The 21,094-nt window shown below is 28.8% G+C and overlaps 1 protein-coding gene across 4 annotated transcripts in view; it reads left to right on the forward strand.

Moving 5' to 3' along the window:
* The window catches only part of LOC148228019 (metabotropic glutamate receptor 1-like), an 83,310-nt gene that overhangs the window by 35,173 nt on the left and 27,043 nt on the right, over positions 1-21,094 (forward strand). For 2 of the 4 annotated variants that reach the window (XR_015811756.1, XM_088200844.1), the window contains exons 2-3: positions 1,327-1,440; positions 8,063-8,590. Coding sequence is in view for 2 of the 4 variants with exons in the window: in XM_088200844.1 (XP_088056970.1) it covers positions 8,120-8,590 (471 nt within the window). In the remaining 2 variants the exon portion in view is untranslated. The remainder of the gene's footprint in view (positions 1-1,326; positions 1,441-8,062; positions 8,591-21,094) is intronic. The other 2 variants (XR_015811755.1, XM_088200843.1) reach the window with 1 other exon arrangement.

Below are 21,094 nucleotides of genomic sequence, written 5' to 3' on the forward strand. Positions count from 1 at the left end.
TTTAGTATATTGTAAAATATATAATAGTTTTATACCAAACAAATCATCTGAATGCTAAGTCGCAATAATGTTTTTTTTAATGTTACTAAGATTTTTCTCAAACGTTCATTATTGCGTTTAAAGTTCAAAGTTTGTAAAAAAATAATAAATTAGACCGAATAAAGTGTTTGTGGAAGGTGAAGTTTAAAATATTCAATTTAAGTCAATTCGTAAGTGAAAAAACGACGGTCGCCCTTTTTGTGGGTCAAATCTTGTCACGGTCGGGTTTTTTTTGTTGTGATTTATCGTTATTTTGTGGTTACCTTGTACTTTTGCCCTGAAACGCATTAAATCTCTGACTAAGGTATGCGTGACGCGAATTATTACTCAGCAACGTATTTTCATGGAAAAGACTAATATGTAAATGTAAAAAATATTAATAATGGTCTACTGTGTGAAAATTAAAACTTTAAATTAAGCAAATTGTTTTCTAAAATTAAGTATAAAACAATAATTGTTTAATTTGTGTCGTTTTGATTATATTACTTTAATGACTAAAAAGTTATTAAGCCCTTTTTACATGATTTGAGAATTTATAGTTATATAACCAGTGCGAGGAATCAGTAGTAGAGTCAATGCCTACAACCTGAAAGACTTAGGTTCGAATCCCATATGAATCCTAATGCTTTTCAATTTCTATCGTGTCTGGGAGATCGGTGATAGTGACTATTATATAATTATATTTCTAATTAATCATCACAGATTAGAATTCTTCAGATTTTTCTATTATCATGGATAAGCATAGTATATATACATTTTTATTAGCCTTCTGTTTATAATTTTTTAATATAGCTTGACGTTTCAACTTTCTTAGAAAACATTTCTCATCGGCCATGATCAATTTTTTTAGTATTGTCTATATTTTACATTTTGTTTTAATAATGGCGTTTTATCCGCAACAGCAATGGTCAACCAGTTATTAAATCACAAATACAATTTTTTTGCAATTTTTTTACCAAAAACCACTGACAAGCATTTCTTGGAAATAAAGGTATGAAAACGACTAATAAAATTAGTTTAAAAAAAAAAGATAAGTAGTTTGTTCATTTCCCTCACTTGGAGGCAAAACCAATGTAGCGTAGGCGCACATATCGGGGGCGTGCATTATTAATACAAATTACAAATTCCAATAATGTTTTGGTGTTTGGTGTTGAAAAATATTTGTATAAATAAATTTAATCAAATTAATGTATTTAATTGCTCAGTGTTCCCTTCCTGTGATGTACACCGAGTGTACATTTTATCTTGATATGAAAATTTCTCTAAAAAAATTTGTTATAATTTCAGGTTCCTTCATTATACACTTAAATAATAAATAAAATAATTACAATATGTAAGTAATTATCGGATGGGACGAAAATAATTCTGTCGAAAAATCAGGCACGAGTACAATAAAAAGGGGTAAGTGTTGCCAGTCGATTTTTTAAATTAAATTAATTTTTTTTACTCAAATTAATCACGATTTAATTGTTTACAGCGCTTGTATTACACTAAGTGTTACTGTAACTTTTATTAAATTCAGCATTTTACAATAATATTACTGTTTTACAAATTTTTATATGTACACTCAGTGAACATCACTGGAGTACGCAGATTATTTTATATCTTAAAAGAAAGTATATGTTCTTTGCATTTCTAAACTCATCTAAGAGCTAATTTTTGTATGTTTCAGTGCTATTTAAAATTAAATTATCGTTAGTTTTCTTTGTCAATTATTTGTGGAAATTATTCTAGAATCGGCAGATACATGTATACTATATATACATAGATGGTTATTTTAGGATGTTTATTTCCTTTTATTATTATTTTCTAATGATGCTAATTCTTCCGTGTTTCTTAATCGCGTTTAGTTTTACAAACATTTGTCGACAATATATAGCTTTTTAATAAATAGATTCGTTATACTAAACTGATTTAGTATGTATTAATATTAACCAATAAGTTAATTGTTAAGACAAAGTTGTACCTATGATTGTTAAGGCCAAGAACGGGTAAATAAAGCATGAATATTATGAAATGACTAATAAATATGTAAACGATGCTCTTGACATTATTTTCGCTGCTCTTTGAAGCGGATATTAAATATACTACATATTTTTATCATTTCTTTAATTAAATACATAATCAAGCATCGCATTTTCAACAGATCTGAAATCTTTTTTATTTATATTTAAATATTTAATCCCATTTAATTTTAAATAGCTCTTTTCATTGTAATTCTTAGTACTTTATTTTGTGCCAATCAATGATTTAAAAATTATAAGAACTAATAATTTATCCAATCCAGTTTAATTACAATGAATTTTCCAGTTCATGATAAGCCATTTTTATCAAGTTAAATCACAGACACTCAAATTGTATACGTATTTAAATTTTTATAATTAAAAATATATTATATTAAATTTAATAATTAAAACATTGACTATGCCATTCGTATTTTATGCTCACTTAAGTACTCGAACAGTAGATAAAAAAATATAAAACCAAAGTAGACCCTTTTAAGTTCAAAGTTCAGAACGACAGGTGTTTGCTTGAATCTTTTTCACTCTCTCTGACTTTCTCAAGTGTCCTTTAAAAAGAAATTTACTGCCAATTTGATTTTCAATCCCAGCGGAAACCTCGAGTTCGCATATATTACACAAGAGAGGTCTGGAATATGTTCAACGTTTTCGAGCTTCATTTCTGTGATACACATAAAAATAATTCTGATATTAAACGCCTGTAATAAAAAATAATCCCAAAAGTATTATAATAATAATAATAATAAAAGTACTAGTTGAGATGTATTTAAAATTTACATATATATATATATATATATTTGTTTGAGAATCGTAAAACGTATGCAGCGTTGTTTATTTTATTGCTACGTTTGTACTGATGCAACAAAACATACTACATACATTAACTTAATTTTAAGATTTTTGGAAAACTATTAATACAATTCAATGCATTTTATTTAAGTAATAGGCGATTTGCTGAGCTATTGTATCAAATACATAATTTAAACAGATATACCATAATAAAATTACCACAACTTTATAGTTTTTTTCTTGAAGTAAGAGCCATTGAAATTCCCTTATTTTTTCGGTCTGTGTGGTACATGTCAACCGCCATAATAAATTATTTTTCACACCAATTTATGCAAATTATTTTTTTAATTTAGAAAATATATGCATATTTTTTTATAATAAATACATATTATTTTTATGAAATTTATAAAATGGTTATTCAATCTGATTTTTATTAAAAATTATTTTCCGATCAATACTATTTGTATGTATAGTCGATTATTTTTTAGTATAATTTTAAACACAATATAAACACTTATATTTTTAAAATATGTAATTTTATTTACCGCAAAACAATAGTGTTTTTTTAAAAATAAAAATTTAATTATTTATAAAAACTCATTACGAAAAAAAAATATTACAATAAGCATTTTAGGACCTTTAATTTTTACCTTGTATAAGAATCGGAATAAATTACCATGGTATTTTTATTTGTTAAATCATTTGATTGTAGTTTACAATTTTTATACATTCTTATTTTTTTATAATTTGATTTACACGATACACGTGTGATTAGGTCATCTGACCACACCTCATTGTGACTAGGTTGTTAGAACTTATAAAAAAATTACAATATTAATTGAGTCCGCAGTTCATTAGCCTGCGCAAAGCATATTGTTTCAGAACATCGTAAAATCGATCATCTGTCAACGCAGGAAAATAACTGGTTAGTTCAAGTTAACCGGCTTTGGTCACAGAAATGATAATGGAAAGCTTGACGCTTTTATTTTTTTATTCTTTCACCCAAAATCAATTGTTCCATAGACCGTGACTATTTTTGTCGCCGAATTTCCCGTTTGATATATTACCATAAAAGTAAACAAAAATGGGAGGAAAAACTATTAGTTACGATTGAAGGTATATTTTTCAAGCGTAAAAATTGGCACGAACATTTGGAATAATGTATTGATCTGTATTTTTTTATGTATCTAACGGAAAGCATATTTCTTTGTCAGTGTCTTGTTTCTAAGATGAATTCTTACTCGGTTATATGTTTTAATTCAGTTTTGCTTATAGTATATTTTTTAATGGGTCACAATCGGATACTAACTACCAAGTAAGTAGTAAAACATTGTGCACGTCCTAAAATAACCAAAACTATGAAAATCTACAAAAACCTTATCTATGATGATCTATCAGAATTATAATTGTATAATAATTACTAATTCTGATCTCAAATATAAAATAAAAAAGTGCATATAATATACTTGGGTATTTCACGTATTAGTTACTGACATGTTTATCGTGCTGGTAATATATAATTAATTTAATGCTATTATAACATATATCTATATATATATTCAATTATTACATATTTTTTTCGACTTTTTTCGATTTAAGATAGATCATATAATCTTTCAGATAAAGATATAGACCATATACTTCCTTTGCAAAATAACTCCATTATAATAAAATTAAATATTACGCCTGACTATAAAAATAAATTTACATATCAAGAATTGTTAAATCTTAAATGCATACAATATATTTTAACAGACAAGCGAGTATATAGGAATTTAATTATTTATACATATATTTTGATAAAGTTACATTAATATTATCCATATGTATTTATATTAATAGTTTTATTTTTTATAATACATGATTTAAAATAGCAAATTCTGCATTTAAAAGTGGCATAGTTAATAAATTGTCGAATTTTATAAAAAAGAATTGTCAATGATTAGATAAAATAAGTTTTTTAACATTAAAATAATCCTATTAATAATACTAGCTGTCGGTGCCTCACTGTCGTGAGGTACCGAAGCTAGCATTAATAATATGACCGTAAGGTAAATTAAATATATACCATACACATAGCATACCATAATAATCTTTGAGTATTTTTCAAAGCAAAAAAAATGTTAAATTTCATATAAAATTGAACGGTATTTTTTAAATTTAACTTAATTTCTATCTATTTTTTAATTCCTAAATCTTCTATATAATAATCTATATTAAATTGATTCACAAAGAAGCCCTGCCAGCGCGTTCGTTAATCGGAAATTTTTCCTCTGCGAAATATTCTCCTTGACGGGTCTTTTTACCGAAAAAATTTATCGAATTAGGTTTTTTCAAGAAGACCTACAATTGAATTGTGCCATAAAACTTTTCACGTCGTTCAAACACAACTGTCTCTAGGCGCGATATAGAATTAATTCACTGGCCCAAAGAATGCTGAATCTCCTCCTTATTTTCTCAATTCCAACATATAGAATCCTTCCACTTTTACAAGGCAAAAATACGAGAGTTTCGCTCGAATAAAAAATTACCGTCATGCTTGACGATCTGTTTTCGACGAAAACAATAGTGTGTTTTTTGGTATAAAATTTTGTGATAATTCTTATAAAAAATACGAAAGAAAACACGGAAGAGAATCGAAATGTTAATTTACACATAAACTTAGATCGTATATATAAAATTTGTATTAGAAAAAAATATATGAAAACGAACACAAATTCAATTTTATTTAGCTTTATTACTATCGGTTCTGGCTATTTAAAGGCGAATTTTCCCTAAATCTAATAAAGTTATATTCCACTCGGACTTTACTACTACATATTATAATATATTATTTATAAGTAATGAAAAGTATATGACTTTTTTATTTACATAAAATATATGGTTTTCAGTTAAAAAGTATTACATTTTTTAGTTTAGTAATTTTTCCCATTATTTAAAATAATTAATATTTTATTTTTATTTTATCTCATATGAAAAATATAAGTTTTTTACTATTTAATAAAACATCATACTGTGTAAAAAGATTGAATTTAAAAAGATAAATCTTTAGCGACTCTTTTCTATTATTTTGATAATAAATCTGACTTTACAACCGATTCAAGTTTTGATCCAAGTATTTTAAATATGTGTTGACTTTTTAAATTCTGTTCCTCAGATCATTAATTTATTTATTTATATTAAGATGCAACATTTAAAATATTTTAAAACATCATTCTCTTCTATACATATTCTAAGAAATGTAAATTACAATTATAGTGAGAAGACCAATAATCTTGCATACATTTAGAAGGCCATAATTCTTGAATCTTTCTAGCTTTTCCATACCGATCTTGAAGTCATATTTAAAATCCTCATATTTGCTTTTTAAATAATTTTGTTAATTTAGCTATTAGTGTAAAATAATCTAAAATACTATATTGGTTCTGTATAGTTTGTGGGAACTTGAGGACTGGATTATTTTTCACCCGAAAAATATTTATATTCTTAAGAAGCACTATTATTTTAGTTTTTATATTTCTATCTGTCAAAAATGTATAAAAGCATAAAAAATGTATATACATATCATACAGCGCTAGTGCAAATAGCGGGGGCATTCGTTACAAATTAAATGTCTGAATATGATGACGGTGAATGTCAATTAGTTGACACAAGTTGAGTTGATTTTTCGGCTCCAAGCTTTTCCGAGAATATTTCAGTGTTGTCATAAAATATACATATATGCACAAACAAAAAGGTCGATGCGGTAGCAGAGAGACTTCGTGTATCAATATTTGTTAGCGTTCGGGTATCAAATAAATTATTCTGATAAGTGCCGCACTAACTAATGACAGTAAATTTAATACTTCGTACATGTGTTATTTTATTCAGCATTTTTTTGCAATTTTCAGTTGAGATCGATCATTTAATTTGAAAATGTTACATTGTTTGTTGTCAAATCTTGCTGGTAATTCCATTTTTAAAGCCAATTTCTCAAAAATATTGTTATAATCGTTTTTGCTGCAAAGCTTTGTTTACTTTAACTTATTGCAATAATTCCATGCAGGTAGTGTACACAAACATTTTAAATTTATTTATATTAATACGCTTTTAATTTCGACACGGTGTAAGAATTGTTTATTTTCTAAATCCATTAACACATTATATACTAATGTTATTTGCTGATAAAATTCCTTGGTGGCATTTTCTCTTGAGGGCCATTGTGTTTCTGTATGAACTTTCAAAGTTGTCTTTAACACAGACATTAGTTTATCCAATCTACTCTACTATTATAAAAAACAATTCCGGTGAATATAATCATACTAACATTTGAAGAAACAGCATTTCTATGAAGAAAAAGTGAAAAGCGAACCCGGACCATGGGAAAATAATGATTCTAGGCTCCATGATGATAAAAAAATTATCCTCGTAAAATAATTTGTTGAATAAATATTAACAGATACGTGTTAACAGGAACTTATTTCAAAGGATGTGTGAGCAATTTTTTATTATTTCCATTTCATCAAGTTTTATAGTCATATTTTATAATCCACGTCAAAAGCAATAAATTCATGCTTTCATAGTAAGACTTTTTATAACAAATCAAAAATCAAATGAAGCATATCTAAATCAAATTTTGACCAATAAGAAAGCGCAAAAAACAATTATCCCTTCTCAGAAGTCGAAAATCTACGTCAAAAGCAATAAAAGCGTACCGTCGCCGTCGCAATGGGCACGCTTGTTACCGAGCTTAAATTGCTTTTGACGTGAATTTTTGACTTCTGAGATGTAATAATTGTTTTCGCGCTCTCCTATTGACTCTTATATTAGAAGCTCATAATACTATCGGTAAGGATAGTTATCATATTTTTAAAACATATTGTAATATTGAAATGCAGACAAACTATGGAGCAGTACTTCTTCCGCATATTTTCGTATGAGAGATGAGTTGGCTTAGTTTGTATTTTTGAATTGAACTAATATAAGTTCTAAAGTTTTTATTATGTTAGGTTTGGGTTTGAACAGCAAATGGACGTTTCGCAACTGTTGGATTGAGTATCATAGACATTTTAAAGCAGCATATAATTCTTAATATTGTTATTGGTTTAGGATTATTTTGTACAATACTGTCTTTTGGGGGAGAAGCAGGTGCCCCCCTTGAATTTGGCCAGAATGTCATTTAATGAAATAATATTATATGTCAACAATAAAACATTTTTGTATTACAATTGCAGAAAATCCAACAATTTGCAACAAATGAGAACATCGCCAACACCTAACTATGAAACACTATGCCGATAGAGACGAACAATGTCTTCGACGACATGAGACATTTGAGGAGAAGGACCTTGCCGATCAGACTCCTGCCTCTGCTGTCCTGCGTCTTGATGTTAGCCCTAGAATGGAGCGAATGCACCAGACAGGAACGCCCTTCTGCCTTGTACAGGGGCGATTTCATCATAGGCGCCCTTTACTCGATGCACCATCAGCCGAGACAAAAGAAGGCGAGCATCAGTCACTTCCTGGAGTGCGGCGAGATAAGAGAGGAGTACGGCATACAAAGAGCCGAAGTGACATTTCAAACATTGGACAAGATAAACAGTGACCCGAACCTCCTGCCGAACATAACGCTCGGCGCAGAAATCAGAGACTCGTGCTGGTACGCCCCAGTTGCTCTCCAACAAACGATAGAGCTCATCAGGGACTCCATCACGCCTGTCACACATTCAGCTTCCACTTGCATGAGGGATGGTCTGTCTCAGGTCAGTGCTCCTTTTCACACATAGTTTAGATTTGCTTCGAGGTGAACATATCAGTATAATACATATTCGGTGACTACATACAATATATTCAACATCATATAACAACCATAAAATCATATAAAAATAATCTTATTCGCTATGTATTTTTTCATATCTGACTTGACTACATTTATATTATTTATTCGATTGCATCAATAGCTTACATAATCTTGATCGATCCAGTCAATATTAGATGCGAACTGTCATATGGTAAACGAAATTTGCTTCTACAACTTATAAACTTAGGTGAAGCAACAATATTTTAGCTTTTTATTTACTATTAAATTAATCAGAGTTAACATATTTGCATATTTATTATGTACGACTTTCTTTTATAAATCACTCTATGATAGCTGTCATAGAAAGCCCTATTACATTTTGTTTACCTATAGAGTATGTCGCAAAAGGCTTGATGCAATATTATTTATTACGATTTCGAAGTAATATTATTACTAAATCTATTAGTAATTTTTAGTCATATGCACATTTATGTAACTTTTATCCGTAAGCTGCAAATGTATTTTAATGACTTGATTAAAATTTTAAGTTTTTATCAGAAACACACACAGATGTTAAAAATAGATTGTTACAACTTTAAATAATATAATTACTCATTTAAATATTTGTTTCTTGAGACTGAAATTTTATAAATAATCGATTCAATTATTTTAATTTAATAGTAAATGTATAAATAACCAAAAAAAATATGATCTTAAATTCTATACTTTTGTCAAAAATATTGAATTTTTTCAAAATCAATCAGCTACTTTATGACAAAATATTAATAAAAAAATATTGGTAAAGTAAATCGTCTATAGACTAGTATTTAATCATAGTTTAAAATGACCTTGTGACCTTTGACAAATGAATTGTCACATGTGAATTTCTTAATTTATGCATTGTTTATTCACGTTTTTTTTAAAACTAACTTAACATGATTTAATTTTCGTAATAAATTTATTTTTATAGGAGAATTGTAAGCATCAGTATTCGAAATTGGCGTTAACGAGAGTGGAGACGATGGTTGATTTTGTAAAGGGATTGAGTTTGATTGAGTTTATTAAATGTCGTTACATCTTATATTAATGACAAAAAAATGTTTCATACTTTGTAAAAGTTATTATATTTTTAATTATCAATATCCATCGAATTATGAAGGTTGCTTTATCAAACCAATAGTTTTTAGAAAGTGTAATGCATTTTCAGTTATTTTAATAAAATGTAATTAAAAATTTTCTCCCCATCTGCTGCGGTAAGACAATATTGCGCTATGTTAGGAGCGCATAGCTGTGAGACGATCGCGTTCACAATATAATTTATGTGTTTAACATGACCGCTTTTAATTTATGATAAAAACATTATTGATTTCTTTACCTTTTTTCCCCAACATCTCACCGAAATGATGAGAGCTATTTTTAGAGTAGGTTTATGACGACTTATGAAGGTCACTAGACATTGTAGTGCTTATCAGATTAATAGGTTTTAGAAAGTATTCAAAATTCATTTGAAATTTTAATAAAATTGAATTAAAATTATTCCTCCCTAACTGCCGCCGCCATACAGAATGGTTCTTTCTGTATTAGGAGCGCAGAGTTGTGAGGCGATCGCACTCGCAATGCATTTCATTTTTATTAAAAACATTTTTGATTTCTTTACTTTTTTCTTTAAGATTTCACTGAAATGATATGGGCTATTTTTATAACAAGTTTCATGTACCTATATATATAATTAAACTACGACAGTTATCGTGTTTTCAAATTTCGTTACATCCTATGTTAATGATAAAAAAATGTTTTATAATTCAAATAATTACATTGTAGTGCTTATCAGTTTAGAAAAGTATTCAATATCCTCTTGAAGTTATTTTAAAATATTCCTCCCCATCTGCCGCTGTCAAACAGAATGGTTCTGTATTAGGAGCGCAGAGCTGTGAGGCGATCGCGCTCACAATATTATTTTTCATATGAAGTGCTTAACACGACCGCTTTTAATTTCTGCCAAAAACATGATTGATTTCTTTACTTTTTTCTCTAAGATTTCACCGAAATGATGAGAGGTATTTTTAGAAAAAGCTTAATGTATTATTTCAAATAATCAAATTTCAACAAATCCCACATTAATGACAAAAAAATGTTTAATAATTTAAACAATTTCTAAAATGTATTATATTGTTAATTATCAATATTAGTCGACTTAAGAAATCGCTAGAAATAGTAGTGGCTATCAAATCAAAGTATAATCATCCTCTTGAAGCTATTTTAATAAAATTTAATTCAATTGAACTTAAAATATTATGTGCCGCTGCCGTACAGAATGGTTCTTTCTGTATTAGGAGCGCAGAATTGTGAGGCGATCTCGCTCGCAATATATTACGTGTTTGCAATGATCGCATTTAATTTATATTAAGAACATTTTTGATTTCTTTACTTTATTATTTAGAATTTCACTGAAATTGTGCTATTTTAGAATAAGTTTTATGTATATATTAATACTTATTGTATATATTAAGCTACGACAGTTATCGTGTTTTCAAATTTCGTTACATCCTAAGTTAAGCGCGATCGCCTCACAATTCTGCGCTCCTAATACAGAGCCATTCTGTATGAAGCGGCAGATGGGGAGGAATATTTTAAATTCAATTTTATTTAAATAACTTCAAGAGAATATTGAATAATTTTCCAAACTATTGAACTGATAACCAGTACAATTTCTAGCGACGTTCATAAGTCAACGGATATTAATAATTAACAATATAATACATTTTAGAAATTGTTTAAATTATGGAAAAAAATTTTGTCAATAATGTGGGATGTGTCGAAATTTGATTATTTTAAATAATACATTAAACTTATTCTGAAAATACTTCTCATAACTTCGGTGAAATCTTAAAGAAAAAGTAAAGAAATCAATAATGTTTTTGGTAGAAATTAAAAGCGGTCGTGTTAAGCACTTCATACAAAAAACAATATTGTGAGCGCGATCACCTCACAGCTCTGTGCTCCTAATACAGAACCATTCTGTATGGCAGCGGTAGAATAATTTTAATTAAATTTTATTAAAATTTCAAATTAATGTTGCATACTTTCTAAAAACATTGATCTGATAAGCACTACAATGTTTAGCGACATTCATAAGTCGACGAATATTGATAATTAACAATATAATAAATTTTAGAAATTGTTTAAAATATTCCTGGACATTTTTTTTGTGGGACGTATCGAAATTTGAAAATACAATAACTGTCGTAGTTTAATTATATATAGTAGTTTAATCATCTACATGAAACTTGTTTTAAAAATAGCCCTTATCATTTCAGTGAAATCTTAAAGAAAAAAAGTAAGAAAGCAAAAATGTTTTTAATATAAATTAAATGCGATCATTGCAAACACGTAATATATTGCGAACGCGATCGCCTCACAACTCTGCGCTCCTAATACAGAAAGAACCATTCTGTACGGCAGCGGCACATAATAGAATTACATTTTATTAAAATAGCTTCAAGAGGATGATTATACTTTGATCTGATAGCCACTACTATTTCTAGTGATTTCTTAAGTCGACTAATATTGATAATTAACAATATAATACATTTTAGAAATTGTTTAAATTATTAAACATTTTTTTGTCATTAATGTGGGATTTGTCGAAATTTGATTATTTGAAATAATACATTAGGCTTTTTCTAAAAATACCTCTCATCATTTCGGTGAAATCTTAGAGAAAAAAGTAAAGAAATCAATCATGTTTTTAGCAGAAATTAAAAGCGGTCGTGTTAAGCACTTCATATGAAAAATAATATTGTGAGCACGATCGCCTCACAGCTCTGCGCTCCTAATACAGACCATTCTGTTTGACAGCGGCAGATGGGGAGGAATATTTTAAAATAACTTCAAGAGGATATTGAATTCTTTTCTAAGCTGATAAGCACTACAAATTATCTGAATTATAAAACATTTTTTTATCATTAACTTAGGATATAACGAAATTTGAAAACACGATAACTGTCGTAGTTTAATTATATATATATATAGGTACATGAAACTTGTTATAAAAATAGCCCATTTCAGTGAAATCTTAAAGAAAAAAGTAAAGAAATAAAAAATGTTTTTAATAAAAATTAAATGCATTGCGAGTGCGATCGCCTCACAACTCTGCGATTCTAATACAGAAAGAACCATTCTGTATGGCGGCGGCAGTTAGGGAGGAATAATTTTAATTCAATTTTATTAAAATTTCAAATGAATTTTGAATACTTTCTAAAACCTATTAATCTGATAAGCACTACAATGTCTAGTGACCTTCATAAGTCGTCATAAACCTACTCTAAAAATAGCTCTCATCATTTCGGTGAGATGTTGGGGAAAAAAGGTAAAGAAATCAATAATGTTTTTATCAGAAATTAAAAGCGGTCATTTTAAACACATAAATTATATCATGAACGCGACCGCCTCACAGCTCTGCGCTCCTAACATAGCGCAATATTGTTTTGCCGCAGCAGATGGGGAGGAATATTTTAAATTAAATTTTATTAAAATAACTGGAAATGTATTATACTTTCTAAAAACTATTGGTCTGATAAAGCAACCTTCATAATTCGACGAATATTGATAATTAAAAATAAAATAACTTTTACAAATTATGAAACATTTTTTTGTAATTAATGTAGGATGTAACGAAATTTATTAAACTTAATCAATAGTATTAAACTCAATCCCTTTACATAACCAACCACCGTCTCCACTATTGAAACGTCAATTTAAAATACTGATGCTTACAATTCTCCTAGAAAAATAAATTTATTACGAAAATTAAATCATGTTAAGTTAATTTAAAAAAAAAGTGAAAAAAAATATATGCATTAAGGCAAAAACTTTATCGTAGATACCAAAAAATAGTTAATTTGTAAAATATAGTTAGATCAATAACAGACAAGGACTTTTAAGTGAGGAAAACGGATTGTCACTATTATAAAATTTTGTATTTGATTCAAGAGTTTTCAACTTTTCTAAAAAAAAGAACACTTCAAAATTTGCCAAGTATTCAGCCCGAATTTGATCCTTTGCATTAACCTTAAGTTTTATTCTCCTAAAGCGTATCAATATATTTGACAGACTTTTTAACCTCCCTCACCTAAGAACCATCGGTAAATGGTGTCATAACTTAAACGGAGATCCAGGATTTACATTTCAATTATTAAAAATAAAATCTCAATCGATGAATTATAAACTTGTTTGCAGTTTAGTTATAGATGAAATCGCGATTAGAAAATTTACCGAGCGAGATGGAAAACATTTTCATGGTTACCACATTTTATAAGAAAAAATACCGAGCTAAAATGGTCCGAACAAATGACGCTTTTTAGTTGCTGTATTTTTAATGCACATCAGGCATAACTACATGTAGATTAACGTGATTTAATAGCTGTTTCGGATCAACTAAATGTCTTCTTTTTCTTGTTTCTAAGCCTTCTGTGTGACTCAACCAGCTGAATATTTATTCTATCGACAAATTGAAAATGGCTCATTAGTTTTTCGTTGTATTTTATCTTATTTTCCTTACATAAAATGTACGCATTTATTACCGCAACTTCTAAGCCCCAAAAAAAGCGCTTACGCCACCATTTCAATGTTTTCCTTAGGAAACACTATGAAGAAGTATAATCGACACCTCCCATATATTTTGTATAATTTAAGACCACTTCTGGTTTAACGATGTTTTCTTCTATTCTACCTCTTTACAATTTGAGATTCGTTAGAATGCCAATTGAACAAGAATCATAACATTATCATTTCCATACGCTATTATTTCGCCATGTTTTAATTTTGTCTTTTTGCTGGCTGTTGGCAAATGTTTTTTATTCGTCATAAAAGCTTCTAGTAATTTCCACATACATAGAAAATTAAAAAAAAGCACTAAGGGGCAAGTATATTCAGCTCTTAGCGAAGTGAAAAGAGCGATAAATGGGTTGATAAACAGTACAAAAGATCCTTGAAGTGGATCTAAAAAGCTTGTTTCTCGTTGAAAAAAGTGCATCGCTTTTAACAGTGATTACGTTAATTGGAAAAATGAATATTATACGCAAATTCCTAGAATTTTATTTATTAAATAATTTATTTTTCGTTACATTCGAACTGTAACGCAAAATTTACACGAAGCGACAACCGCACCTGCCACCCAAGAAAACCTATCCAAGATAACATAAGAAAGTGTGTGAGATTCTCCTTTGCCATCTTCTGGTCATGTTTACGAGTTCTCGTTAGACACAACTCGAATTCAAAACGTTCTCCCTTTAAAATTACAAACAGGAATAATAAAAAAAATCCCATTAAAATTTAATACACACGGATTGCGGCTTGATTTCCTTTTCTTGTATAAAATCTGATCAATACGAAGCAAAAATTCCACTTAAAACTTAAGCGGTTAATTTTAATGGGCATTTGCGACCCGAACTTAATTGGAGATGTTCGGTTACTGTTTCTGGTGTTTTTTCGGTGTTGTGGTAATTAATTCGAATGGTGAGGTCAAAATCTAATTTAATCTGTTGACCGAATTTCTGATTGGTGGATTTACGCGGATTTTCGAAACAGAAAATTTGCATATAAAATACTTTTCCCGGGTCGTGTGTGCTGTCTGCAAATTGACTCAAGAGTTGGTCCGAATTAAAAGTTTATCATCGCTAATTTTGAACCATTGTGTAAGCTATTTTTTTAACTTCGTGAGCATTCAGTTTGTTTGTGGAATTATCATTATTTTTCTAATCTGATTCAGACTGCTTTATAATATTATGGAAGCAATTTATACTGTTGTCTTGTCAAAGGTCAAAGCGGATGATATATTTTCATAGGGTTTAAGGGAAAGTGGATAGAGTTCGATATGGGTGTTTTATCACCGATGCATTAGCGAAAGGACGTGTTAAAAAAGAGTTTTATTTTTATAAAAAAAAAAACGATCACAATAACGATTTATTTATAATATATATCTGATTATATAGCATAGTTACACCTCTAGATAAAAATGTCTGTATCTCATAAAATATCATATCTGCGGATTTATATATTATATTATTTTATATTAATAGCGTAGTCCGTAATTTCTCAAACTAGTAACTCTGAGGTTGCGGGTTCGATCCCCGGCACTCGAATTTTTATTATTTAAAAAAACTGACCCCAGCTGCAGTGACATCTATTGATTATAAATTGTATAGCGCATAATTAATAATATAGATGTCACAAGTCGCGATTGCATCCCTTATTATTGTCCGTTGGCACCATAACTATAATAATGAATTCATTATTATGTGAATTATATATTAAGCAAAAATCATTGAATAACTGAAACTGCTTCTATACCAATTTTTCCATACTTAACTTAGTCGAACAAAATAATACTGCCATTACTTTCACACCACTCAAACACATTAATTCGAAACACGTTCATATTCGCTATCATTTTTCATTCGAAAAGTTAACACACCACATAAATGAAAGAGTTTTCTGACCCATTTCAATATAAGATAAACGACACGCCGTCGAAGCAAAATTACACCACCATAATTTTTCCAACAAACATAAATCGAACTAAAGTATAAATATCATATATGTATGTACTCCCTTAACACGACATAGTGACTATTCAATAGGAAGAGCGCTTTTTCTATTATATACATATAGCGGTGTTTCTAAAACATTGTTCAGACAACAAAATTTCAAATTATTTTTGCGGCCACCTAAACACATAATAAAATATGGTTCATTTGTAATTGTTATAAATTATCGGATCAAACCTACTAGATCTGACGATCTAGATTTTTTTGTAAAACGTTATCTAGTTTGGAATATTTAATGCTTGTTTATGCAAAAACAGACAATCAAAATATCATCTAGGAGCGAGCAGGTAGCGAACACCGTGAAATATTGAATTGGAACATTTGGCTAGTCTCATAATTGAAAAATAAAAGATATTCTGCAGGAAAATATTATTGGCTTGGTTTATTACGCAATATTAAAATAGTAATTCAAAGTAAATTTAAGTAAAGTTCTGATGATTTTTAAAATACAGTAAAATTGTAAAAAATGCGGGGGTGAGTTACTGTTTAAAAATACTGAGCAACTGTTTTGCTATACATATTATCAATGACTTTTCAATTCGTTTTAACTAGACGTCAGATATTGTTATTGTGTTCAAAATCACACACCTACATTTTGTAGAAGCATTGTTGTCTAGACATATAGTTTAGGAAACGCTGATACATCGCATAATATACGGTGGACGTTTTTCGTGCACAGATTCAGTTTATTAAATATTTAATGCGGCGCATTTACAATTCTGACGCTTTATGCAAATGTTGTGGAGGTAACGTCTTTTGTTCCTCGATGTTACGTGTAAAATGTGTGCGCGCCGTGTCTCTGTGATATGCAAAACAAGATTTTAAAGCAAGAGGCAGTCTCTTTCTCCTCGAGCCGACACCACTTTTATCTAAAAACAAAAATTCTGTGTGTGTTGGAACTATTGATATGTCAGGTCAAACATATTTCGGATTCTAAACTTATGGTGACTGCACTGATATTAAAAATATATGTATATAAATTTAATGAGGATTCACTACCTTTTTTCCCACAACATTTCGCAAAAAAATGAATTTTACATCACCCTTTGATTTTCTCTAAATATTGTCGCACAATATTTATATGGATATGTATTGTCTCTTAATTATAAATATTTACACATTAAGATATTTAAAACCCAACTTTAATATTTTATTTTTAAAGAGTATAATTTTTTTGAGTGGTTTTTCGGATTTGTTAAATGAAACTTTATAATGACTAACAAATATTTTAAAAAAGCAATTATTATTGGTACATGGCATTACAATGGATTATAAATTAGTTTTAAATACAGTTGTAAATCTTGTGCAATATATATATTCAAAAATATACATGCTGTAATGATTTCGATGTCTACTGATGTCAGTAAAGTGTAATCTGTGTCTATATGTGACTGATGTTTTCCATATTTCAAATTAAAAATAAAATAGTAGTCAAAGTGATACTTGGAAAGTGATTTTATATGACGCGTTAGGGCTTATATATAATCGGGGAAAGGGAGGAGATCATTGATTTTATTTTCTTACAATTTTTAAATTATCTGAAGTTAATAGTTTATAAATATGCTCTCAAATTATATATTATTCTAGAATATCGATATCGAATTTATAAAAAAAAAATTATTGAATTTTTTATAAAAAAAAATATTTTTTGCTATGATTTTATTTTATAAGTATATAGTTTCGCCTCATGTTTGGAACCACTTCAAAAAAACTTCAGCACTTGCATCAATTCCGTTAAACTAAATAAAAACGACTAAGCTGGTACTATATACACAGTACACATGTACATACCGGATAATAAAATGTTCCATTTCCTAAAATAACTTTGGCTATGTCGGATTATTCGGCTTTTAGTGTCCTAGCGCAAATCTTACGCATAGATACGCAATTTTCGCACTTTCCCCGCGTTTCCATTAAAGACAAATTGAATACTTCATTTACGAAAATTCCGGGAGTTCAATTTAAATTCCTTAATTTATCATACAATGTGTATTGTACATTTTACAATCAACTACTCACGGATAATAATTACAATATATATTGAACACCACAATGATTTCTCGAATTGATTGACGAAGTTCATTATTATTTTTAGTTCGCAATCACATTATTTTATAATATTTAATTATTATAACTTGTTTTTGTTTAATTCAACCACAATTTAGATTAATTATTTTGATAAAGAGTTGTACAACATTCCTCGATTTATACGATTATTCCAACGCCATGAATTAAAATGACAGATTAATGTGTTTTTTACGAAAAGATAAAAACACAATGACTAATTCAAATTGCTGCTTTCACCATAAAATCTTGATACAAAAATAATATGTATATTAAGACTAAGGATTGCAATAATATCAGAAATTTCAATATCTGTATTACAGAGAGAGAAAACAGTCAATACCAATATTACCGACATTGACATTATTATTAATATATGTAAGGTAATAAAAACAATAATAAGTTTGATTTAAAAAAACAACCGTCAATACATTTTAATTATAACAGAAAAAAAGTAACACGCATATTTCAATGGAATAGATTTTTTTAAATATACATTTCGTGCATTTTTTTCAAATATTTTTTTTATTTAAATGTAATTATTGAGACTTTACTTATTGCTAATGTTTTACACCTATGTTTAATGAAGCATATTCCCTGGTACTATTTGGGTAAAAATATGTCTGATTGGAGATAAAAATGTACAAATAATTGAAAAATTATCGTGTACGCAATATCACTTCGCCAGCCATCCCTATCAAAAAAAGTGACAGGCAGGCCGCTGTGTTACAGTCATTTCTCTGTTACATAACATAATAATTTGGAACTGCTAGATACCGTTAGACTTGCCAGAGACAAAGCAAATGTATTCCTTTTATGTTAACACGTCGCACATATCGTACAAAAATATCGAATATATTACATTAAATTTAAAGAAATTGAGCTGGAATTTTTTGCATAGGTAGAGTGGGCTAATATTTTGGCCCTCTAAGACTAAAAGAGATAATATTATTTTATTTTGATATCCTACTTAGGTTAATTCCATACAAGGAGTATAATTTTATTCTTCACTTCTATTTTCGAGCAATATGTGCATCGTCGTTTTTGTAGTTCTATGCTATGTATATATAATTTTTAACAAATAAAAAATATTTTCGGTACTATTTTTTAATATCAATAGTACCGAAAGTCAATTTTTGTCTCAATAAAGGTATTACCGGTATTACAATCCCTAATTACGATTTACTTTATATGTGTGAGATATACAATACATTCATTGAGTACAAACGTTTAATCATCGTATTCTTATTTCAGCCTGTTTTAAATTGTCTAAATTTTAATTATATTGTCAGGGGGTTTATTTTTGTTAAAGCAAAATTTGCTATTAATATTTTATATTCTATATAAAATATTAATAACAAATTTGCGTCCGTAGTCTCCATGCGTATACGCAGCTGGTTAAACTTGACTTACTCAGTTGGTACAAAATTTTCCCGTTGTAACGCATTGGGCTTATGCCTGTCAGGTTAAACTCTGAATCTCGGACGGCAAGCTGAACCAGTGGATACGAAGAGAGAAGCGGCAACTTCTGCAGGTCGGCCTCCTCTTGGTCAAAGCTTGTACGAACTTGTTTATTCAAGTTGAGAGATTTTGAAGTTCTGATGCTTCAAACTCAGTCATTAATTTCCCGCGTTTCCATATTTATACCTATGGCCTTCTTTATAACACATTTAATTTTTCCGCCCCTTTCGGTGGGACCGCTAATTACAAAAGGGTGGCTGATGAATGTTTTTTTTTTTGCAATAATTTGTTGTTGTTATTCTTTCTTGGAGCGCTTGCGACTGATATTTTTAATTATATTATTTCTAATTTATGGCTGATACTTTGACTTAATTTTCAAACATGTTATTTTATCATAGTGTCCTATTTTATATTTTTCTCATGGTTTAAGCGTCTTGAAACGGCCAATTTAGCCTTTTATATGATTGAATAGCATGAGTTAATCCATCCAATTATGAAGTGGTTCAATTGATGAACCAGATAATATACATAAACAATATACTAGTGACTAATATCAGAAAGACATAGGTTCAAATTCCATATTAAGGTCGGAATAGCATAGTCTGTAACGTCTCAGACCAGTAGCTCTGGAGTTGCGGGTTCGAGCCCCGGCAGCAGAACTCGAATTTTTATTTTTTAAAAATTCGTTTTTAATAAAAAAAAACCGGTCCCAGCTGTAGTGACATCTATTGGTTATAAATTATATTACATATAATAATTTATAATTATATATTAATATAGATGTCACCGATTCCCAGACTTTCAGTCTTATGGTTAATACTTACTTTTAGGTATTTATTATGTCTGATCGACTTATTCAGTTCGTACAGATTTTCCCTGTTGTGACACATTGGGCTTATGCCTGTCAGGTTACAACGAAAGATTTAATTAAAATAAATATATATATAAAGAGGGATATATAAATTTTGATCGTGACTAGGAGATCTAAATTATAGTTATATTTTCGATCAAACATTACAGATTCCTTTGATTTGTTTAATCTTACGGATTTGTTTAATCTTACGGACATCTATTGATTTTAAGCTGTAATCATTTTTTTTAATTAATTAAATTATTGTTCCTGATTTATAGATCTAATTTCAGTTTAGTTTCTTACTACTTACGTAGAAGTTGTTGCTTTTTTTGCTCCTGTTGTAAACAGCTATGATGTGTTATTATAAATACTAATAATATGAATTTTGCATTTGTAATATTTTATTGCTTGTAATTATATGTACAATAAAACATCATTTAATGATGAGTTTCTACGTGTACATATACAATATTACACAAAA

This window comes from Plectrocnemia conspersa, unplaced genomic scaffold, assembly GCF_051122295.1.
Source record: "Plectrocnemia conspersa isolate PC_06_02 unplaced genomic scaffold, ASM5112229v1 ptg000012l, whole genome shotgun sequence".
NCBI lineage: Eukaryota > Metazoa > Arthropoda > Insecta > Trichoptera > Polycentropodidae > Plectrocnemia > Plectrocnemia conspersa.